Source organism: Gigantopelta aegis, chromosome 14 (genome assembly GCF_016097555.1).
Source record: "Gigantopelta aegis isolate Gae_Host chromosome 14, Gae_host_genome, whole genome shotgun sequence".
Classification (NCBI taxonomy): domain Eukaryota; kingdom Metazoa; phylum Mollusca; class Gastropoda; order Neomphalida; family Peltospiridae; genus Gigantopelta; species Gigantopelta aegis.
In genome coordinates this window covers 32,042,617-32,067,876 of record NC_054712.1, presented here as the reverse complement: position 1 = coordinate 32,067,876, position 25,260 = coordinate 32,042,617, and the positions used below count along the sequence as shown (strand labels likewise).

General features: G+C 38.9%; 1 protein-coding gene across 1 annotated transcript; it reads left to right on the top strand.

Moving 5' to 3' along the window:
* Nucleotides 1-1,513: 1,513 nt before the first annotated feature.
* LOC121389422 (dermatopontin-like) lies at nucleotides 1,514-15,848 on the top strand. The gene is made up of 6 exons (XM_041521048.1): nucleotides 1,514-1,572; nucleotides 5,516-5,720; nucleotides 6,287-6,418; nucleotides 7,169-7,295; nucleotides 14,243-14,298; nucleotides 15,650-15,848. The coding sequence occupies exons 1-5, from the start codon at nucleotides 1,567-1,569 to the stop codon at nucleotides 14,280-14,282; spliced, it is 510 nt and encodes a 169-aa protein (XP_041376982.1). The 5' UTR covers nucleotides 1,514-1,566; the 3' UTR covers nucleotides 14,283-14,298; nucleotides 15,650-15,848.
* Nucleotides 15,849-25,260: the final 9,412 nt, after the last annotated feature.

Genomic DNA, 25,260 nt, shown 5'->3' with positions numbered 1-25,260 from the left:
AAATAAAAGTAGTATCATCTGCAGAGAGAGAGAGAGAGAGAGAGAGAGAGAGAGAGAGAGAGAGAGAGAGAGAGAGAGAGAGAGAGAGAGAGAGAGAGAGAGAGAGAGAGAGAGAGAGAGCGAGAGAGAGCGAGAGAGAGAGAGCGAGAGAGAGAAGAAGAGAGCGAGAGAGAGAGAGGGGGAGAGGGACTACAAGAGAGAGAGAGAGAGAAGAGAAGAGGAGAGGGAGAGGGGGAGAGGGAGCAATAAGAGTAGAAAGAGAGCGAGAGAGGGGAGAGGGGGAGAGGGGTTAAGAGGAGAGATAAGGGAGGGGAAGAAGAGAGAGGGAGCACGCGAGAAAATAGAGAGGGGGAGAGGGTATCAAGAGAGAGAGGAGAGAGAGGGAGAGGTATCAAGAGATAGAGAGAGAGAGAGAGAGAGAGAGGGATAGGGAGGGCAAAGAGAGGAGAGAGAGATAGAGCGAGAGATGAGAGAGAGAGAGAGGTGGCTAGAATCAAGCAAGAGAGAGAGAGAGATAGAAGGAGCCAGAGAGAGAGAGATAATATGAGAGAGTGCGCGAGAGGGGGAGCGGAGCAAGAGAGACGAAGAGAGATGAGCGATCGAGCTTAGAGATTGAAGAGAGAGATAGAGAGATGGGGTAGAGTTCGCCAATAGACGATAAGAGAGAGAGAGAGATAGAGGAGGAGGGCGATGAGATAGCGGTAGCTAATCTCTCGAGGAAGAGAGAGAAGAGAGAAAGAGAGTCTTCGCTCTCAGTTTATTCATTCTGATAGAGCTAGACAAGAGATAGATCGCGATAGAGATCTAGATACAGAGAAGATCTATCTGAGAGGGTATTTCTCATATTTGGAGCAAGAGAGAGATAAGATCTATACGTACGAGAGGAGAGAAGAGGAAGAGAGAGAGAGGGGAGGAGGGAGCAAAGAGAGGAGTAGAGAGAGAGAGCGATAGAGAGATGGAGAGAACTAATAGAGAGAGAGGTGGAGAGGCGATTCTCAATATAGAGATATATAGATAAGGATAGATAGAGTAGAAGAGATATGGGAGAGGTAAGCATCTAGAGAGAGATCGAGATATAGCGAGAGGTCAGAAAGAAGATAGAGGGGGTTAGAGGAGCAAGAGAGAGAGAGAGAGAGAGATAGATTATCGATTATAGAATGTCTCTAAGAGAGAATAGAGAAGAGGAGATGAGAGAGCGAGATAGCGATGAGAGATCTGAGAGGGAAGCAATAGAGAGAGCGAGATAGAGGGAGAGAGGGAGCAAGATAGATAGAGAGAGCAGAGAGAGAGAGAGGCTCAAGCTTTAACTTTATTCAAATAGATGCTTCACAAAAAAGATCCCTTGCTACTTATGGCAAAAATTTAGCGGGTTACCTCTATAAGACTGTATGTTACAATTACCACATGTTTGACCGAATAGCCGTAAACAGGATGCTGACCGTTATTATCTGACTCACAATTCCTGGGAATCGTGTTGGTTTCTGGTGGTGAGGTCCCGAACAGAACCCGGATACTGATATCGTATAAAAGTCACTCCACGGTGCAGAACTCGCACACAGTCGCATAATGAAGGTAAGCCATTTTTAATTAAAGTGACAGATCCTAGTTTCTAAACACTATTGCGTATTTTTAACTCTTAGAGCCGTTAAAAAAAAAAATCGAAATCACACATTACTTAGATTTTATTGTTCAGATTATTCATTTCTATACATCCGAACGGTTTCTCGTCACTCTGATAATTCTAATATTAAACAAATTTTTTTTTTTTTTTTTCTTCATATTTTTAAAAACTCACGTATCGCTGACAAATGGAGATGACGTCGTCTGTTTTTTAAATGTACTTCCCCGTTTCAACTTCACAGACTCTTACTTCACTCTATTGTCACTTACCGGCCTCGGTGGCGTCGTGGTTAGGCCATCGGTCAACAGGCTGGTAGGTACTGGGTTCGGATCCCAGTCGAGGCATGGGATTTTTAATCCAGATACCGACTCCAAACCCTGAGTGAGTGCTCCGCAAGGCTCAATGGGTAGGTGTAAACCACTTGCACCGACCAGTGATCCATAACTGGTTCAACAAAGGCCATGGTTTGTGCCATCCAGCCTGTGGGAAGCGCAAATAAAAGATCCCTTGCTGCTAATCGGAAAGAGTAGCCCATGTAGTGGCGACAGCGGGTTTCCTCTCAAAATCTGTGTGGTCCTTAACCATATGTCTGACACCATATAACCGTAAATAAAATGTGTTGAGTGCGTCGTTAAATAAAACATTTCTTTCTTTCAACGGCATATGAGGTACATTGTAAAAATATAATTAAATAAATAAATGACAAGATGGCACATTCGTCCCAATAATGTACATCAGATAAGACAAGTGTATATCTATGGGTTCATACTTGCATGTAACCTCACCGTCGTGCAGGGGTGTAACATTCTCTTTGAGAATGGCCAATACAGCACAAAATTGAAATTTTGAGTAAACGTCAGTATCTATCTGTGATATTTGTATTTTTGCACAGTTCTTTACACTGTTTTTATTTAAATCTTGAATTCTTATATTGATGTTGATCATCACTTTATTTGTTTGCATTACCATAGTTTGACACCCAATAGCCGATGTATTTTTCGTGCTGGGGTGTCGTTAAACATACATTAATTCATTCATTCAAGACATACATTGCAACAAAAGAGGAAGGGAAAAAAGGCGAAAATTGGACAAAAAGTGGTCTTTGTGCCCTCACAGGCGTACGGGAACCCATTTTTGTAGGGGTGGGTGGTGGGGGCAGGATGGGTTTAGCCCGAATTAAAGAAATTAAAGAAAAATGCCCGAATCTGGATGACAACATTTATTAATATTAGCATTACTGTCAAACACCGATACAGTGTTGAAAACTAATCACTACGTATTTTTACATGGATTACAACTAATTCTGCTGGTAGAATGATAGAAATACATGGTAAAAAGGGTCTCAGTTTAGCACATTTTCCCCCGAATTTGAGGATTTGCTCCATCAATAGGGAATGAATGAATGAATGAATGAATGAATGAATGCTTAATGAACGACACCCCAGCACAAAAATACAAATCAGCTATTGGACGTCATAAAAGGAAAGTAAATGAAAATATTCCAGCACTGGGGGGGGGGGGGGGGGGGGGGGAGGGGGGTAGTTGCCCCCACTTCCGTTTCGTACGCTTATTGGTAGCTGTCCTTGAAATAAATGTTTGTTTGTTTGTTCTATTTGTTTTATTGTCATTATGTACTAGAAGAGCATGACTTGTATACATAGTAGTATGGTAAGAAAAATGTCAATAATGCTAATAATAATAATAATAATAATATAGATGATCATAACAGTCATAATACTACAAAGGCCAAGTAAAAACCAAATGTTGGGTTCCTGTTACGTCCCCCAAAACGTGGGTACTGTAGGTAGGAAGGGAAAACGTTTTATTGTTAGATCCTTTTTTCACCATTTTCGAGCTAATATTTGCTTAATAATATTCCTGATTATTATTTTAAAAGATGTCTCTTTGTGTTACAGTGCATACTCTAATCAGAATGATTAATAATTTTGTAGACTAAAAAAGTCAAAATCTCGTTCCATCACAATCTGTAATTTAAATACCACCCAAGTCTAATAATATACTATAATGTTATTAACGATGATGACACTAAAACATTATAAAACAAAAATCATTCTATATATAAGCGTACGAAACAGGGGTCGGGGGCAACTGCCCCTAGTGCAGGAGCAAATCGTCAAATTCGGGCAAAACACGATAGAGATATTCGGGCAAAATATGCTAACCTGAGACTTTTTATCATATATTTCCATCATTCAACCCGCAAATGTAGTTGTAATCCCATGTAAAAATGCGTAGTGATGGGCGGGCTCATTCCTGCCAGTACGCCATAACTGGTATATAAAAGGCCATGGTATGTGATATCCTGTCTGTGGGATGGTGCATATAAACGATCCCTTGCTATAAAGATGTAGCGGGTTTCCAAGGCGCGTGTGCAGGGATTTTAGCGGGGTTGGGGGTTGCAGACTGTGTTGAGCGTAGTTTATATGGTGTCATGCTCTCCCAGAAAATATATTTCTATTTTGTTTAGCTTGGGCAGGTAAGTGTTTCGACCCCTAATACCCTCCCCATTCACATAACCCGTTTCCTCTCTAAGACTTTTTTTGTCAAAATTACCAAATGTTCGACATCCAATTACAGATGATTAATAAATCAATATGCTATAAAACTGATGTCGTTAAACAAAACAAACTAACTTTACCCTTTCTATAAAACTAAAACTCGGACCTACTTTCGTCCGTAAAAATCACGTTGTCAAAATTATAGTCACGACGGGCGATGTACCAGTTCTCTCTTTTTTCCGTTTATGCTTATCCGTCATGAGCGGTATCTTTTGTGGTACACATTTAAAATATTCACTTCTGGCTAATGTTCGACTAATGGTCCATTCATACACATGGGACGATCCTCTTCTCGCACATTCATCGGCAATTTGCCGTCCTGACCAGTTCGGATGATCGTAACTAGCTCTTCTCTTCTCGAAATTTCTTCAAATTATCATATAGAGTAAGGTATGTTTGTTATATCACACAAAGCGTTTGCCGATTAAACTCCACTTTTATATAAATCGAGGAGACGTTTTCTGTTTTCTTAGATCTCAGACGTCGTTGTGACCAAAAAGTATGTCGTCTGCTCAAAACATCATCACGTGACATATTGTAGCAACAAGGGAAATCACTACTAATATTAATTTATTGCATAAGAATGTTTTATTTTATTGGAAGTAAATAAAACACCGATTTTTTTTTTTAATTCCAGATTTTTTTGCACAGTACTATAGGTATAACAAATCCAGATTCGGGTATTTTCGTTTAATTCGGACCGCTACGATTCTGTAGGAATCCTCAGTTACTAGCTCTGGGGAAAAAAACCCCCAATTCTACCCGTTTATGTTTTATAACTTCAAACAGGTTAGGGTTGTAAATTATTTTCCTTTTTGTTTATAACTGCAAATAAGACCACAGCGTCCCCAATAACAACCAATTAAAGTGAGTTTCTAACTTATTGTGTTCAACTTTACATTAAATCATATATAATTGGTAAAATTCACAAAATGTCTCAAACACAACAGCAGAAAAACAGCACTATTTAAGAATTGAACATTATATTTTTGATGTTCATGCGATGATAAACACCAAAACCGTTTTACACACTGTATGAATGGCATAGCGTGTTAGAAAAAAATATTGGATTAAAAAACAAAACAATAACATTTATTTATTTATTTATTTATTTAGCTACTGATCTAATTTGGCAGTGGGTTTTTTGTTTTTTGTTGTTAAAAAATAAAAAAATAAAAAAATAATAATAATAAATCACTAACCTAACAATATAGTTATATCCTGGCGTCATGTAATGTTTGAAACTTGTAAAACAATTTCAGAACAATAAACAGTTTTAACTGAAAACATATTTATGGCACGTATTGTTTTTCAGTTCCAGGTGTGTCTATCGGTGTTTCTGTGTGTTACTGGCGTGGCATTTTCCTGGGAGAACAACTGGGATGGACCATTCGAGTTCATGTGTCCACACGGTCAGAGCATTCGTCGAATCACCAGTAACCACAACAATCGCGCTGAAGACAGACAGTGGAGGTTTGAGTGCTCTAACACAGGGGCCGTGGCGTCCTGCGTGTGGTCAGGTTAGTCTGTATTGATTCATTCGTGATCGGCTATTGGATGTCAGACATTTGGTAAAAACTGACATATAAGTTTTAGAGAGGAAACCCGCTACATTTCTCCACCAGTAGCAAGGGGTCTATTATATGAACCATCCTACAGACAGGATGAAACATACCACAGCCTTTGATAAATCAGTTTATTTGTTTTGTTTAACGACGCCATTAGAGCACATTGATTAATTAATCGTCGGCTATTGGATGTCAAACATTTGATAATTCTGACACGTAGTCATCAGAGGAAACCTGCTACATTACACTAATACACTAATGCAGCAAGGCATCTTTTATATGCACTTTTTCAACAGACAGTATAGCACATACCACGGCCTTTGATATACCAGTCGTGTTGCAGGCTAGAACGAGAAATAGCTCAAAGGGCCTTACCGACAAGAATTGACCCAATACCGACCGCGCATCAACCGAGCGCTTTACTATTGTACTTCGTCTCGCCCTGACCCTAACTTAATACCCGTCTACTAAACAACTTATTTGTTTACTCTCTTGTTTTTGTTTTTTTTGTTCACCAGGCTATGTCAACGACTTCGATCAGCCTCTTTTGTTCCAGTGTCCAAACAACGGCGTCATCACAGGAATCTCCAGTTACCATAACAATAACGCAGAAGATCGACGTTTTAAATTCCATTGTTGCTCGATTTCAGGTAATTTAAAGTGATATACTCTAGTTTTTAAACACTACTGTCTGTCTCTCTGTCTGTCTGTCTGTCTGTCTCTCTGTCTCTCTCTCTCTCTCTGTCTGTCCGTCTCTCTCTCTCTCTCTCTCTCTCTCTCTCTCTCTCTCTCTCTCTCTCTCTCTCTCTCTCTCTCTCTCTCTCTATATATATATATATATATATTAATTCTTAAGTTAAAAAACATGCCACTACGTTAACCCTTTACAACAGAAGACACTGTGTTTTGTTCAGACCATATTATATATATATATATTAATGTCGAAAATATCGACTGGCCCTTGATTAATGTTCAACCGGCCTCGGTGGTGTCGTGGTTCTGCCATCGGACATAAGGCTATAGGGTTTGCAGCCCGGTAACGGCTCGCACCCAGAGCGAGTTTTAACAACTCATTGGGTGGCGTAAGACCACTACATCTTCTTCTCTCTCACTAACCACTAACAACTAACTCACTGTCCTGGACAGACAGCCCAGAAAGCTGAAAAGTGTGCCTAGGACAACCTGCATGAACCTTAATTGGATATAAGCACGAAAATATGTTGAAATGAAATTAAATTTTGTTGCGTATTGTCATTCATTCATTCAATCATTGAAAATTGCCGATTACAAAAATACATTGATAATTAATTTTCTTTCAGGAATTTTGTTTTTGTTTTGTTCAACAACACCACTATATTACATTGGTTATTGGATGTCAGACATTTTGTTAATTCTTTCAGGGAGAAGTCTAACAAACTGTAGATTTTCTTTGAGCTACAGCAACACTTTTGACGGCTATCTCAACTTCTACGTTCCCAACAACCAGGTTCTGAAGGGCGCTTTCAGTTACCATAGTAACGGTGCTGAGTAAGTACAATATTGTTTCGTCTTCCCGAACACGCGTAGAGCTGGGCCCCGAATCTTTAATGACGTCACATGTATGCAATTGGTATGATGTTGACATGGCGTTAAAGTATCAGACTCTGTCAAAGTTAGTTTGTTGTGCTTAACGATATCACTAGAGCACATTGGTTTACTTATCATCGGCTACTGGATGTCAAACATTTGGTAATTTGGTCATATAGTCTTAGAGAAGAAACCCGCTACATTGTCCCATTAGTTGCAAGGAATCTTTTATATGCACCATCCCACAAACATGATAGCACATACCATGACTTTTGATATACCAATCGTGGTGCACTGGCTGGAACGAGAAATAGCCCAATAGGCACATCGACGAGGATCGATCCCAGATCGACTGCGCATCAAGCGAACGCTTTACCACTAGGCTAGGTCCCGCCTCCCAGACTCTATTAAAATCTCTGTAAAAGTGTCCTGACGTGGACGAGAGAACTGACCATAGTAGCCATTAGAAAGAAATGTTTTATTTAACGACGCACTCAACACATTTTATTTACGGTTATATGGTGTCAGACATATGGTTAAGGACCACACAGATTTTGAGAGGAAACCCGCTGTCGCCAATACATGGGCTACTCTTCCGATTAGCAGCAAGGGATATTTTATTTGCGCTTCCCACAGGCAGGATAGCACAAACCATGGCCTTTGTTGAACCAGTTATGGATCACTGGTCGGTGCAAGTGGTTTACACCTACCCATTGAGCCTTGCTCACTCAGGGTTTGGAGTCGGTATCTGGATTAAAAATCCCCATGCCTCGACTGGGATCCGAACCCAGTACCTACCAGCATGTAGACCGATGGCCTAACACGACGCTACCGAGGCCGGTAGTAGTAACCATTAGAGTAAGTACAATAGTGTTTCATCCTTCTGCCTTAGTCTCGTAATGCGTACGTTCAACGCAACGATTTTTTTTTAATGGCTGACGAAAACAACAAAAATGCTTGTCTTTGTATTATTTTTAAATAGTCCTCTGACAGTGTAAGTAAGGTCTTGAAACGATTAGTAGCTTACCTTTCAAACAAAAAAAAAAAAAAATTCTTGTAAAATTTAATTGCACGAAAAAAAAAAACGAGTTTAATTCATAGCTTTTTATCATTAAACCGTTACCACGGTAAGAAAACGTAATGACATACACATTTTTTTTTTTCAGAGCATAACTAATTAGTTCCAGAGTGGTAACTAAGGATTTTTAACAGTTTTGTGTGAAAAGCCAAAATCGAAAAATTATGGCAGCCATTTGTTTTCCACGAGTCACGTTTCAATGATGTTAGCTAACGTTCGGTTTGTCGCGGCAAACAATCCGTTTTTAACAAAACGTTTCGCAAACGCCCGCGTTAAGAAACGTAAGGCTGGAAACTTTAGAGTCTGGACCCATATCTTTACTATTCAGTTACCATGGGAACCGTTTTGAGTAACTATACGTTGCTGCTGATATTTGATTTTTTTTCCTGGATTTTGTTTCTGGTTCAAATTTTATCCATTATAAAAACGAGTAGCTCAATGGCATAGCTCCCGCCTGTTATCTGGTGCTACAAGTCACCCGATTAAACTTAATAAAAGTTATTTTTATATATGTACACCAGGACATTACTTGATGTAAAATCTCGATGTCGATCAACCGTTTGCTCATGAATATTCAGTAGACGCTCAGTGGTGGACGACTCTCGGTGTCTACGATCTAGTCTCTCCCGATGTGTGAGGAAATTTAAGAAACTGGGTGGCTTTAAACGCCTGTTCTTGGCATATGAATCGCAAAATTAGCCATTTTTAAACAATAATTTTAAAACTATTTTAAGCATTATTTTGCAAGAATGTATGTTTTTTTCCTTGGCATCTTGATAGCAAACTTACCCATTTTCAGACAGTGATGACTTCCTCTTTTGGAGTTTTATAACTCAAAAATTATTTAGAGTTCAAACCCGTTACGCTTAGATCTCAATCACTAAATCAGGAATTTTAAAGTTGACCGGGGGTTGGAGAACAGAAAAAGGGGGCCCGGGAAAAAGCAATAGAATCAACTTAGCTTCGTATAAAAGTATGACTATCATATATTTCTTTGTAACTTGCCTTTGATAACGTTTTTAAAGGGCACTATTCTAGGGACGGATCTGTTTAGGTAGGGCAGATATAGCCTTAGCCTACAACCCTCCACCCCCCAAAAACCCCCACCCCAAAACACCCCCCACAAAAAAGACCCCCCACAAACCCCCCCCCCCAAAAAAAAAAAAACCCCACCCCAACAAAACAAATAACAACAAACAAACCCAACAAACAAACAAACAAACGATACAAAGAGGCACTTATATACATAAAAATGACAGAGCCTTTAGTTCATTAGTAATTTTGAAAATCTATACAATTTCAAAGCAAAATCTATAAAGCTATCATTATACAACTTTGATCACGCAACATTAAGGCGCTCATTACTCGCGTTAGACAATGTGGTGAACCCCATTGAGACTCAGTAACACGACACACATCTGCAAGCTTGCGCATACACACAACTTAAAGGGACATTCCTGAGTTTGCTGCAATTTTAAAGATGTTATCAACTAACAGAGACATTTTAACGATTGTAATTACATATCAAATATATATTGTAACGGGGCGGCTCATGTCCACAATTGCTCGCGCTTTAAATTTGGTTGCGGGCACATGAGTCAACACTTGCTGTGCTTGGCCACGTAGAGAAACTGGCAAATGACGTGCTTTCTCTTCCACAGACCATTCATTCAGTTCTGCACAGGCCTCAAAATGAGTTTGATAATCAATCCATGGTGTAGTACCATCGTATGTTGATGGATGTACAACATTCTTTTTCTTAAATATGCTTGTTGGTCTGGCGAATGTATTTCACAGACAGACGTTTCCATTCTCGTGAAATCTCTCCTTAACTTTGTCATCTCTTCTCTAGCTATTAACAGTTCCCTTCGCAACACACTCAATTCATCATCTTCATTCAGTCTTTGAGAAGAGGTGTACACAAGTAACGTCAGCATTCATATGTTCCAAGTGAGGGACCCTCTTTGACCTTTCTATAGCCACACTATTCTCCAGGCACTCAGGGTGTAAGAAGGTTACCTCCCGATCCTCGTCATCTGTCTCATCTTGGACCTGAATCGCGAGGGGCGAACATGTTCTTACATCTTCGTGCGACATGTTTATTGGCACTGATACTGAAGATTACAGTTGGCTTTTTGTTTTTATAACTCCTCCACCTTTAACCCTAATTTCGTAAAGAATTAATTTCACAGCAGTATCACAGAAAAGTGTGTATCCTATACAGCTGATACCACATATGAAATCCCCAGAGCAATAAGAATCTCACAGAAAAACAAATATATCCATCACACAATACAGTTAAACGAACTTGAATATCCCACCACTGCCACCAAAAATTATTGTAACGGGGCGGCTCATGTCCACAATTGCTCGCGCTTTAAATTTGGTAGCGGGCGCCACGAACAATTGTGTTTCCGAGCCCCGCCAGTGATAATTTGAAATAACGTAACTGAGCAGGAAGCGTTCTCTTCAGGGTCTTAGAAGAGTTAAGGTCCAGTTAAAATCCAGATATAACAAGATACTAGATAACACTAGAAGTTGGAGAATAAACATTTATGTCACAAAACACAAATAAAGCAAATGGTTGACATTGAATTGATCGATCGCGTTATTTTCGCGACGCGTGTTATTGTCCAATTATTGTGTCTGGTAGTATACACTGCTCATTTACAGTGTATTGGAACTACACTGGCCATGTGCAAATCCACTCAGATTTCGTCTGGGGTGGGGCATCGGTCTGGTACACTGGAAACGTTTTCGAACCACAGGAGGTCCAAGGTCTAATATCCTAGTGAAGCTAACAAGGAGAGAAGGCAACACCTTGTTGGTGCCCGTAGTCAAGCCGTTGTCCCCGTGGGTCCACTCCGAGAATATAAGAGGTCTCGAGTCTCTGGTGGGAATTAAACATCAACAGAAGTACCGGTCTGGGTCAAACATCCAACAATAGAGTGGTGACGGTCTTCAACAACTGGAGTACATCAAAGTCACCGCTGAGGAGTGACAGCGATACTGCGAGTTCCCTGGATGCCTTATGGATGCGTCGCCGCGCCTTACACCTGCATCTACCTCCAGTTCCTGTCCCGCTCCTCCGTCACAGCTCACCACGAGCTGTCGTGAGAATTCAGGGAAACCTCAACCTGTAATCTCTCGTCCAAAACACTAGAATACACTTAAGTTCACAATCCTAGAATGCACTAATTCCACAATTCTGGAATACACTAGCACGATTATAGAATACACTAAGTTCACAATCCTAGAATACCAATGGCGATGAGGTAGTCGTTGCTGCTGATGACTGACACTGAGACATTACAAAGTACAAGAAAGTAAGGGGTTCCCAGATGCTAACATATTTCAAAACAATATCACATATACACGCTGAACATCTACTACGCTATGCGTCTTAAGCTGTCTTATTCTGCGTCCCATGCGTTAACAAAGCATTCAATGCTGCGTCCCATGCGTTAACACTGCGTTGTTGCTGCGTCCGTTGCGTTAACACTGAGTTGTCCTGCGTCCCTTTCGTTAGCACTGCGTTAAGCCGCGTTCCTTGCGTAACACTGCGTCCCTTGCGTTAACACTGCGTTCCTTGCATTAACACTGCGTTCCGTGCGTTGTGCTGCGTTCCTTGCGTTAACACTGCGTTGTGCTGCGTTCCTTGCGTTAACACCGCGTTCCGTGCGTTTTGCTGCGTTCCTTGCGTTAACACTGCGTTGTGCTGTGTTTCTTGCGTTAACATGGGCGTATGGAGACTCTTTGATTTAGGGGGGCTGGCTGGGTTGATTTGCTCGAAAGTTTACCCAGATAAAAACTGCTCGAATTTTTCCCACTGTTTTCCCACTGTATTGCCCGAATTTGGGGAGGCACTGCCCCCCCCCCCCCCTGCCCCCCCCGGGTCGTACGCCCATGTGCGTTAACACTGCGTCCCTTGCGTTACGCTGCGTTGTGCTGCGTCCCTTGCGTTACGCTGCGTTGTGCTACGTTAACACTGCGTCCCTTGCGTTACGCTGCATTGTGCTGCGTCCCTTGCGTTAACACCGCGTTGTTCTGCGTCCCTTTCGTTAGCATTGCGTCCCTTGCATTCTGGTCTCCACTCTGCTGTTGTTGGTTCCAGTCTTCGGAGCTGGGTAAAAACCTCAAGCCCCCGTTACAGCGTTACGTTTCGTCTTATATACCCCCAACCCGGGTAAATGACGTCATGTTACATGACGTCGGCTAATATTACGTCATTATTTTCCGAGTTCCTCCGATTACACAATCGGCAGGCGACGTCAAAATGCAAAACACGGAAATAGTTAAAATTCACAATTAAAACCCATCTTTAATTTTAATTATAGAATTGTTTCATATTTCTTATTTTATAGTCTACAATTTAATGTGGAGATGCTGTTCTCTTTAGGTTGATAAAGACAATAATAGTTTATTCTTGATATCGCCAATGTCAAATAACATATAAACAAAACCAAAAATGTATAGTTAACAACACTTTAAATCGGCTTACATTTTACATGCCTTTACAAGTGTAATTAACGCCAAAGATAATTTAGTAATAATACGAAAAGATTCTGGGTAGATATTTAAGTATAAATTGTTGTGAACACTATAACTTCTATTATTTTATTATATAGAGAACAGTACTCACGTTTTAATACTTTTATACGTTCCGTCGTTCCTTATATTCCAACGAAACATCCTTAATAGTTCATAATTAGAATAAAAGTGTTTAAACGTGATAAATCAACACGTTAAACTACATCGAATACACAGCAAGAGCTAAAGCTGGCCAGGGGCCGCTTCAATATTTATGCATAAAATATTAGTCGCTGTATATTAAACGTGTTCCTGATCGTTCTAATATTTGTATTAGGTTAAATTTCATTTTATTTTGTAAAATATTTTTTCAGTTTTCCAGTTTGGGCTTCTTACAAATATTAAGACGACCAGAAACGCATTGAATATACAAACACTGATATTCTAAACAGGAAAATATATTTAATATGTAGGTTTAATCATAGAAATATTTTATTAGTCGGAAACAACTTACAATGCAGCAAACTCAGAAATGTCCTTTTATCTTCATACAGTTAAAAATCCTTATGTGCAAAACATTTTTTATACAAACAAAAAGGGCACTTGAACATTTTCAGGGCACTTGAAAAATTTAGGGGGGGGGGGACACGTCACCTGGTTCCCCCTCTGGATCCGTATAAGCACGAAGATAAGTTGAAATCAAACATTTTGCGAACATAAGAGAAACGTTTGCTGGCTGAACTTGGGGCGGATGTTGTCTTTAGTGCCATCTGCAATAAAAATAACACAAATAGACAAAAAAGAAATCTAAATATAATTAGTTTGTTTCTAATAATGATATATTCCTAATTCTTGACTTCTGTAGTGTTTGCCCAGGTCATTTCTCTCGTTGTTTTCACTTGATAAATGAGTTAAATTGCGAACTCAGTAACGGATCATTTCATGTTTAATATATACAGGAAGGAGTCGTACACTACGTTTGGACTCGTCCTTCGGGACTCATAATTCCATAGCACCAAACCACCCTTCCGCCTGTTACCGACCACGGTCGGACTGCAGGTGCTCCCTTGCACCTCACAGTGCAGCGGTCCCCCCCCCCCCCCCCTCCCTTCACCCTCCCCACCCCTTTACTGTCCTGGACGGAGGAACCGGCTGAGGCCGACACCTGCGCCCAGGACAGGCATGCGTTACAACAGCTTGCTCTAAATGTGCACGTTAAACTCTCTGATCTGACAATACGTTGCCTTTTGAGTGTTTCTATACACAACATTATTATTTTTCATTTTTATTTTGGATTTAGGGACAGACGTTGGAAGTTTGAAGTGTGCCAAAGCTCCTAAACAATCCTATGTTTATGTAAGTATTAACTAGCTGTTACAGCTTAAATATTTACATTTAATATATGTCTGTATGTCCCAGTGTCTGTTGTATGTGTGTGTATTTGTGTGTATGTATGTTGTACATGTATTTGTGTGTATTTGTGTGTATGTATGTTGTATGTATGTGTATTTGTATGTATTTGTGTTGTGTGTGTGTGTGTTTGTGTGTGTGTGTGTGTGTGTGTGTGTGTGTGTGTGTGTGTGTGTGTGTGTGTATTTGTACGTATATATGTTGTATGTGTGTGTATTTGTGTGCATTTGTGTGCATGTGTGTGCATTTGTGTGTATTTTTTGTATGTGTGTATTTGTGTTTGTGTATGTGTATCTGAGTATTTAAGTGCATATGTTTTGTATGTGTGTATATGTAGTTGTATGTGTGTAATTAGTATATATATATATATATATATATATATATATATATATATATATATAGAGAGAGAGAGAGAGAGAGAGAGAGAGAGAGAGAGAGAGAGAGAGAGTGTGAGAGTGTGTGTGTGTGTGTGTGTGTGTGTGTGTGTGTGTGTGAACGAATATGAATGTGTATATGTGTAGGTGTAGGTAGGTGTAAACGTACATCATGTATTTGTATGCGTATATATTTGTGTGTACATGCATATGTGCGTGTGCGCGTGTGCTTGTGCGCGTGTGCGTGTAAATGTATGTGTTTGTATGAATGTACATCTTTGCCTTTGTGTGTGAATATATATTTGTGTGTATATTATCGCATCGTGGGCGTTTGTATGCTGCATGTGGATTTGTGTGTGCATATCCATGTGTGTGTCGTACCATAGTATTGTATGTCGTCATATCGAGTATGTGTATGTTTGCTGCACTCGGGTTGCGTGTCTTTATTGCATATTATTAGTGAGGTCATAAACGAAATGTACAACAACATCTAATTTAAATAACTTAAATATTTAAGGTCAAAAAGAAAGTTTCTGACATCTGCGTCTCTTCATAACTCTTTACTAACGAGGGCAGGACGTAGCCCAGTGGTAGAGCGCTCGCTTGATGCGCGGTCGATCTAGGATCGATCCTCATCGATGGGCCCATTGGGCTATTTCTCGTGTCAACCAGTGCACCACGACTGGTATATCAAAGGCCGTGGTATGTGTTTTTCTGTCTGTTGGAAAATGCATATAAAATATCCTTGCTGCATTAGGAAAAATGTAGCGGGTTTCCTCTGATGACTATGAGTCAGAATTACCATATGTTTAACATCCAATAGCCGATGATTGATTAATCAATGTGCTCCAGTGATGTCGTTAAACAAAACAAACATCTTCTTTATTAATGAATGGTGATTTTTTTTTTACTTTCTTTCACAGATGGTATGGTAACAAAGAGTCTTGAGCCACAGACCATACTGCTGACTGACAAGGTGGATGTAGTGAATATGTTTGTTTTGGGTTTTGTTTTTCGGGTTTTTCCTCAACTTTCAAAGTATGATTTGTATTTTCATAAACATGCTTCATAAATATAGTATTGCATACATTAAATACAAATAATAAAAATGTAATGTATCTTTTTCTGTCGTTGTTGTTGTTTTACTTTTTGTCTGATTTTGTTTGTTTATTTTTGGTTGTTTTCTGTTTATTTGTTTTGTTTTTGTTATTGTTTTTGTTGTTGTTGGTTTTGCTTTTTCGTGTGTGTGTGTGTGTGTGTGTGTGTGTGTGTGTGTGTGTGTGTGTGTGTAAGTGTGTAAGTGTTTAAAACTAATTTGGGTGCGGGACTTAGTTCATTCAGTCGGTTTAGTGCTCGCTTGAGGTACTTGCGTCGCAGGGTTGAACCACCTCGGTAGATCCATTCAGCGGATTGGGTTTTTCTCGTTCCAACCAGTGCGCCACAACTGGACAAAGGCCGTGGTATGTGCTTTCCTGTCTGTGGGAAAGTGCATATAAAAGATCACTTGCTATATTAGGAAAAATGTAGCGGGTTTCCTCTGATGACTACGAGTCAGAATTACCAAATGTTTGACATCCAATAGCCGATGATTAATTAATCAATGTGCTCTAGTGGTGTCGTTAAACAAAATAAACTTTTTTAAAACATATTTTATATTTGTTTCTTTAAACAAAATATTATTTTGTGTGTATATGTTTGTTTGTTTGTTTTATTTAGTTTTATTATTTTATTTTATTTTATGTTATTTTATTGCATGTCAAACATATAGTGATTATGACACAAACATCCTACATTTTCCCGTTATCAGCAAGGAATGTTTTCATATGTAATTTCAAACAGACAAAATCGCACATACGTTATTTTTCCATTATCAGCAAGGATTCTTTTATATGCATTTTCCCCACAGGCAGGACAGCACATACTACGGCCGTTGATATATCAGTCACGGGTTGGAACGGGTGAAACCCAATCAGATAATGGGTCCACCGAGGGGATTCGAAGCACCCCAAGCGAGTGCCATACCGACAGAGCTACATCTGACCAAAGATCCTCTGCTAGTGCCATACCGACTGAGCTACATCTGACCAAAGATCCTCTGCTAGTGCCATACCGACAGAGCTACATCTGACCAAAGATCCTCTGCTAGTGCCATACCGACTGAGCGACATCTGACCAAAGATCCTCTGCTAGTGCCATACCGACTGAGCTACATCTGACCAAAGATCCTCTGCTAGTGCCATACCGACTGAGCTACATCTGACCAAAGATCCTCTGCTAGTGCCATACCGACAGAGCGACATCTGAGCAAAGATCCTCTGCTAGTGCCATACCGACTGAGCTACATCTGACCAAAGATCCTCTGCTAGTGTCATACGGACAGAGCGACATCTGACCAAAGATCCTCTGCTAGTGCCATACCGACTGAGCTACATCTGACCAAAGATCCTCTGCTAGTGCTATACCGACAGAGCGACATCTGAGCAAAGATCCTCTGCTAGTGCCATACCGACTGAGCGACATCTGACCAAAGATCCTCTGCTCGTGCCATACCGACTGAGCTACATCTGACCAAAGATCCTCTGCTAGTGCCATACCGACTGAGCGACATCTGACCAAAGATCCTCTGCTAGTGCCATACCGACTGAGCGACATCTGACAAAAGATCCTCTGCTAGTGCCATACCGACTGAGCTACATCTGACCAAAGATCCTCTGCTAGTGCCATATCGACTGAGCGACATCTGACCAAAGATCCTCTGCTAGTGCCATACCGACTGAGCTACATCTGACCAAAGATCCTCTGCTAGTGCCATACCGACTGAGCTACATCTGACCAAAGATCCTCTGCTAGTGCCATACCGACTGAGCTACATCTGACCAAAGATCCTCTGCTAGTGCCATACCGACAGAGAGACATCTGACCAAAGATCCTCTGCTAGTGCCATTCCGACTGAGCTACATCTGACCAAAGATCCTCTGCTAGTGCCATACCGACAGAGCTACATCTGACCAAAGATCCTCTGCTAGTGCCATTCCGACTGAGCTACATCTGACCAAAGATCCTCTGCTAGTGCCATACCGACAGAGCTACATCTGACCAAAGATCCTCTGCTAGTGCCATACCGACAGAGCGACATCTGTCCAAAGATCCTCTGCTAGTGCCATATCGACAGAGCGACATCTGACCAAAGATCCTCTGCTAGTGCCATACCGACTGAGCTACATCTGACCAAAGATCCTCTGCTAGTGCCATACCGACAGAGAGACATCTGTCCAAAGATCCTCTGCTAGTGCCATATCGACAGAGCGACATCTGACCAAAGATCCTCTGCTAGTGCCATACCGACTGAGCTACATCTGACCAAAGATCCTCTGCTAGTGCCATACCGACAGAGAGACATCTGACCAAAGATCCTCTGCTAGTGCCATATCGACAGAGCGACATCTGACCAAAGATCCTCTGCTAGTGCCATACCGACTGAGCTACATCTGACCAAAGATCCTCTGCTAGTGCCATACCGACAGAGCGACATCTGTCCAAAGATCCTCTGCTAGTGCCATATCGACAGAGCGACATCTGACCAAAGATCCTCTGCTAGTGCCATACGGACAGAGCGACATCTGATCCCAGATCTTAGTCATCTTCAAGTCTTAGTCTTTATGTATCAAAGGCCGTGGTATGTGCTATCCTGTCTGTGGAATGGTGCATATAAAAGATCCCTTGCTACGAATGAACAAATGTGACTGTAAGAAATGACCATAATATGTTTGACATCCAATAGCCGTCAGTTATGCTTGTGTAAGTTTTGATGGATATTTGGCTGAAACAAAAAATAAAATTTGTTTTGTTTAACGATATCACTAGAGCATATTTATTTATTAATTATCGGCTATTGGATATCAACCATTTGTTAATTTTTACATATAGTCTTAGAGAGTAAACACGCTACATGTTTCTGTTTTAGTAGTAAGGGATATTTTATGCACCATCCCACAGACAGGATACCACATACCACAGACTTTGATATACCATGGGCGGGTGTTGAAGCCCGAAATGTTCCAGCTGCATTGGATGTCCCAACTGAGACATTTTGGGCCGAGCACCAGGACATCTTGGACCAAGAGATGCTATATAACTTGTTGCATTTGCTTAAATCGTTCAAATTGTTATTTGTTAAACGACAATTCTAGAGCACATTAATTAATTAATCATCGGCTATTGCATGTCAAACAATTAGTAATTCTGATAAGTAGTCTTGAAAGGAAACCTGTCACATTTTGCCATCAGCAGCAAAGGGTCTTTTATATGCACTTTCCCACAGAAAGGACGGCACATACACAATACTTTGATATACCAGTCGTGAAGGTCTGATTAAACCATTTAAAGGCATTTGGATATTTTGAAACTGCGTGCCTAAACGAGTGGGGTGTTCGCTCGGTTGTCCTGTCTGTAGGATGGTGCATATAAAATATTCCTTGCTACTAATGCAAACAATGTAGCGTTTTCCTCTCTAAGACTATATGTCGCAATTACCAATTATTTGACATCCAATAAAAAATAATTAATAATTCAATGTGCTCTAGTAGTGTCGTTAAACAAAACGAACTGTCTGATATACCAGTCGTTGTTCACTGGCTGAAATGAAAAATAGCCCAGTGATCGATCCTAAAACGACCGCGCATCAAGCGAGCGCTTTACGACTGGGCCACACCCCACCCTAAGGCTAAAACAAGCCTCCCTTGGCACACTATTCAGCTGCCAAAGTTCATTAGTACTTGTTAGTGGCTAGTGACACGGTCAGTCGTTCCCTAATGCCCGTTATGTTCCACAGGTCAGGCAGACCAGTGTGCCCATTAATCAACGGAAAGTGCGGCGAAATGAATTGTCCATTAATTAAACCGAGCAGTATACCTTCATCAAAGACTGAAAGTGTCAACTAATGTATAATACTGCTGACATTAGGTCACAGGTTCAATTCCAACTACAGCATCTTTTATTTTTATTTCTATTATTTATTTTATTTTATTTTATGTTACTTTTTTGGGGGGGAGTGGGGGGGGGGGGGGTGGTGATGGGGTGTGTGGATGAGAGCAGAGTGGATGTGTGGTTTAAATGGCTAAAGTTTGTTTTTGTTTAACGACACCACTAGAGCACATTGATTTATTTAATCATCGGCTATTGGATGTCAAACATTTGGTAATTATGACACGTAATCATCAGAGTTCATCCGCTACATTTTTCCATTAGCAGGGGTGGGATATAGCTCAGTCGGTTGAGTGCTGGCTTGAGGTACTTGCGTCGCAGGATCAAACCACCTCGGTGGAACCATTGAAATGACTAGTTTTTCTCGTTCCAACCAGTGCACCACAACTGGACAAAGGCCGTGGTATGTGTTTTCCTGTCTGTGGGGAAAGTACATGTAAAAGATCTCTTGCTGTATTAGAAAAACATGTAGCGGGTTTCTTCTGATCACTACGGGTCAGAATTACCAAATATTTGACATCCAATAGGCGATGATTAATTAATCGATGTGCTCCAGTGGTGTCGTTAAACAAAACAATTTTTTTTTCTGCAGACAGGGAAGCACATACCACGGTCTTTGACCAGTTGTGGTGCACTGGTTGTAACGAGAAAAAAAAATCAGTTGAATTGATCTACCGAGGAGGTTCGGTCCTACGATTCAATCACCTCAGTCTAGCGCTCAACCGACTGAGCTAACTCCCGCCACCACTTCTTGTGCAGAGATGCGATTTTGATTAGGGAATACAGATTTGTCGTTCAGATTAATAGCATTTTAGGCTGCCAAAGGGCATCAGCCCATACTGATTGTCGGAAAAACACGATAATTTTTACTGATAGATCGATATTTTTTTTTAACAAAGAATGGAAATCCCAGTATTTTAGCAGTCGCACAAATTTAACAAAACAAAGAGGTCATTTGATTTTATTCAGATAAAAGAAACAGTCCTAGATGGCCAAACAATGGATAAACTAGTATTCATATTATATGACAGAAAAAAGGCACTACAAATGGCGGCCATCTTGGATCACGACCTACCCTTACAGTTTTATCATTTGAGCTATGCCATCTCTTCCTTGACATTTGTTTAGGAGTGTGGTTTGTCACGCTCCTGGTTTTTTTGTGTGTTTTTTTAAAGTAAACGCTATAAAAGAAATTGTTTTATATGATTCGCATAAGCGTACGAGACAGGGGGCGGGGAGCGGGTTAGCGCTGGAGCAAATCCTCAAATTCAGACAAAAACTATACTCCGGCAACATGTGCTAACCTGAGATATTTTAACCATGTATTTCCATCATTTTACCTGAAAAATTAGTTGTAATCCATGTAAAAATGTGTAGTGATTCGTTTACAACCCTATATAGTTGTTTGGCAGTAATGCTAATATGAATAAATGTGACAGTGGGAGTGGGAGTGGGAGCCCGTACACCTATGAGGATTCGCACAAATAATCAATGCCACATGCGACCACCAATCAGATCTACAGCTGCTTTTACTCCGTAAATATTTAACGATTCACCGTCAACTTTGACACCGGACTCTCTGATTTCATAAAAAAAAGATTAGAAAATGTTTGAGCAAATATTATGAAAGCAAGTGCCGAAAAAGACAGTTGGGGTTAGAAGCATTTGTAATAGCAAACAGAAGAATCCCTTTAATCAGAAAGTTTGGTTTGGTAAAGAGTGTAGAATAGCAAGATATCATTTCCATGAGGCACGTCTTACGTTTAATCATAGGAAATGTAATACTGATCGCCTCTCAATGTTAAATTTAGGCAAGAAATATAGAAACACCGTTAAATGTTAGAAATGGAAACAAGAAAAATCACCCGAAGAAACAATAAGAAAAATGCAAACAAGCAAACCTAAGGATTTTTATTGAAATTACTCCATTCAGTAAATAATTGAAACTCTTATAAAAAAATAACTATTTTTGATGTCAAAATGGTGTACGTCATGGGGAAAATCGTTCACCAATATCATTCGCTACATATTTAAATGGTTGAGAAGACGTACTAGTGGCTGAACAGTGTAAAGGGGTTAAACTAGAGTACGAACATAACAATACTGATTTTTAAAATAATAATTACTATGCTACTTTACGCTGATGATACAGAAAATTTTGGCAGAAACTTCAGACGACCTACATTTTTTTTCTTAGAATACTGCCATAACTGGAAACTAAAACTAAATATTGAGAAGTCAAACATAGTTATCCGACGTCATATAACCGTAAATAAAATGTGTTGAGTGCGTCGTTAAATAAAACATTTCCTTCCTTCGTTCAAAAATAGTTATCTTTGGCTCAACATTACCCAAAAATAGGATTTTCTACATCAAAGATATAAAATTAGATATTGTTGATAGCTATAAATACCTCGCAATACTATTTACAAGAACTGGATTGTTTGTCCAAGCAAAAAAGGCTCTTATCTCGCAGGCTAAAAAAGTATTGACTTTACTAAATATTAGAACCAGGAATCTAAATTTACCTATAGATATTCAGCACTATTATCCCTATCCTTTTATATTCCTCGGAAATCTGGGGCTTTGGCAATAATCAAGCCATTGAACAAATACAGTTAACAAATTTAAGAGATATATTGAGGCTATGAAAAAATACACCACTGCCCATGATTTATGAAGAATTGGGAGCTTTTCAATTAGATGTGAAGATAAAAATTAGGATACTAAAGTTTTGGGCAACGTTAATTACCAGAAATGCACCCTGAATAGAATTATGACAAGTGAAAATGTTCAGTATGGTTACAGGTTTAAGTGGTTAATACATATACATGATACTCTAAATAAACTAGGTTTGTTTAATAACTGGTTAAACCAAAAAATATTAAACAAAAAAGCTTTTCTTTCAGCACTTTACCAACAGTCAAAGACATTGAATATATGGTACAGAACGCTGTTGATAAAGTTTTGAATAAGATTGTGGAAAAACTGACGATTGAGATACGTTAAAGAGGTTAGAAACGAAATTGAAAAATGTGAGGACAAAATAGAAACATTATCAAATGAGAAAAATAAACAACAAAGTGAATTGAATGATTATAAATTTAAAATGAAAGAATTGAATGAACGTTTGGACGCATGCACCAATAAAAACAACACAGCAATACAAATGGCCAACCGAAACGAGCAATATTCTCGAAAACGAAACATAAAGATCTTTGATATGCTAGAGGAAAAAGGGGAAAATGTCTTGGACAGATTTGTTGACATGTTAAAAAGCGTTGGGGAGGACATTGATCCAAATGACATACAGGCAATTCACAGACTACCAGGACACGACAAGACGTGACCCGTGATTGTGAAATTTTTCTACTCGGACACCGAGCTGAAAGTGATACGATTACGCAAGACAATGAGAGAAAAACTGAAAGTCAGGCTACGCGTTTAAATGTGTTATTGATGAACAGACTCAGATCGAGTGAGCACGTTACGGCCACTTGGTTTTTTAATGGTAGTGTGTTTGCAGTGAAGAACGGCCAGAAGAAAAAATATGACTTGTTTGATAAACCATAAATATGTATCATTTTCTAACAATTCATAGTATTTTGCTGTCATAGTTTTGTCTTAATGATATGTCCAGGTACAGTACAGTAAATTAGTACAGATGTATATATGTGAATATGTATGAATGTATGTATGTGTGCGCGTGTATGTATGTATGTGCGTGTGTATGTGTACGTATGTATGTGTGTACATATATGTATGTATATATGTATGTGGTATAACAGCTTAAACGGTGATCATATACTATATGTTGTATTTACTATATAGCTATTTCTACGGTACAAATACTGGGCTCTTTTTAATATTACTATTTTATAGAAAAAAAATGTGGTGGTTTAGTTTAATTGGGTTGTTTGTTGTTGTTGTTTTTTTTGTTTTTTTTGGGGGGGTGGGGGGGGTTTCCCCCTTTCCTTTTCCTTTCTTAATTATTATGGATTTTTAAAATTATTATTTCCGTTTAATCTATTTACTTATTCATGTCAAAACATTTATTGAATGTATATAAAATAGTTTTTTCTTCACTCCTTACCTTTATATATTATATTTTATTTTATTATTATTACTTTTTTAAATTATTAATTTGTTTTTATTAAATAGTATAATTATTATAATTATTACTACTATTACTATAACTATTATTATTTATAAAAAAAACCCACATGTTGATACCTAAGTAATTAATGAGATGATTGATTAATTGGTTGATTGATTGATTAATTCGTTGATCGGTTGATTGATTGATTAATTGATTGTTCTATTTATCTGTTAATTTTTGTATTTATACTTCTTCTTAGTTATCTACTCATTGACTTTGTTTATTGTACTGATGTAAATAGTGGTGACTGTCATAGTGGACAGTATTTATAGCAGTAGTATGGTATTAATTTAATTTAAGTGGTAGTTTAGATACTATTATTATTACTGATTTTACTATTACTGCTGTTGATACTACTATTGCTACCACTACTACTATAGCTGCTGCTGCGGCTGCTGCTGCTATTATTATTACTACTTCAACTACTACTATTACTACCACTGTTATCTCATTAACAACATTAATAACGTAGGAAAGCTTAAAGCTGTTTTGCCCCCCCCCCCCTCATTTAAATCAGTTTCTGTTTTTAAAAAAAGATGTCTGCGTTTTAAAAATTGTTCCGTGCTTTTTATTTTCACACAGGGAGACAACAGTGCATATTTTATACACTAATTCATTGTCTCTGTTTTTTTCCAATTTTGTATTAATTAGAATCATACTTTCCCTTACTTTTATTTCCAAACTGCAATTTTATGTAACAGTGACCGTTTATGTTAAACTATGTTGAATATATGATAATGGCTAATATACAAATTTTAACAGTTAACTGCCAGGGATTGTGTGATCCAGAAAAAAGAAAGGATGTATTAAACTACCTGAAACAAAAAAATATTAACATATATTGTCTACAAGATACACATTTTACACATGAATTAGAACCCTATATTCAAGCACAGTGGGGGTATAAATGTTTATTCAATTCACACTCTAGTAATTCACGGGGTGTAGCAATACTATTCAACAATAATTTCGAATATAAATTGCATAAAGTAAAAACTGATAATTCGGGTAATTATATAATTTTTTGATATAATAATAGAAGGGGAGAAGATTACACTGGTTAATATTTACGGACCGAATGGGGATAAACCACAATTTTATGAGAACATTTTTAACTCAATAGAAGAATTTGAAAATGAAAAATATGTTATATATGGTGACTTCAATTTAGTACTTGAACCTGATTTAGATACAAGAAACTACTTATATATTAATAATCCCAAAGCTAGAGATATAATTTTAGAAAACTGTGAGAAATTTAGTTTCGTAGATCCATTTCGCGAATTTTACCCAAATTAAAAACAAATATACGTGGACTAAAAAAAATCCGATTAAACAAGCTAGATTAGATTTTTTTTTCTCCTATCAGAAAATGTAATATCACTTGTAAAT

Excerpts from the sequence above, each read along its gene's own strand:
- LOC121389422 (XM_041521048.1), top strand. Across the intron at positions 5,721-6,286 it reads GGCGTCCTGCGTGTGGTCAG|GCTATGTCAACGACTTCGAT; the intron begins GTTAGTCTGTAT and ends TTTGTTCACCAG. Across the intron at positions 6,419-7,168 it reads CCATTGTTGCTCGATTTCAG|GGAGAAGTCTAACAAACTGT; the intron begins GTAATTTAAAGT and ends TAATTCTTTCAG.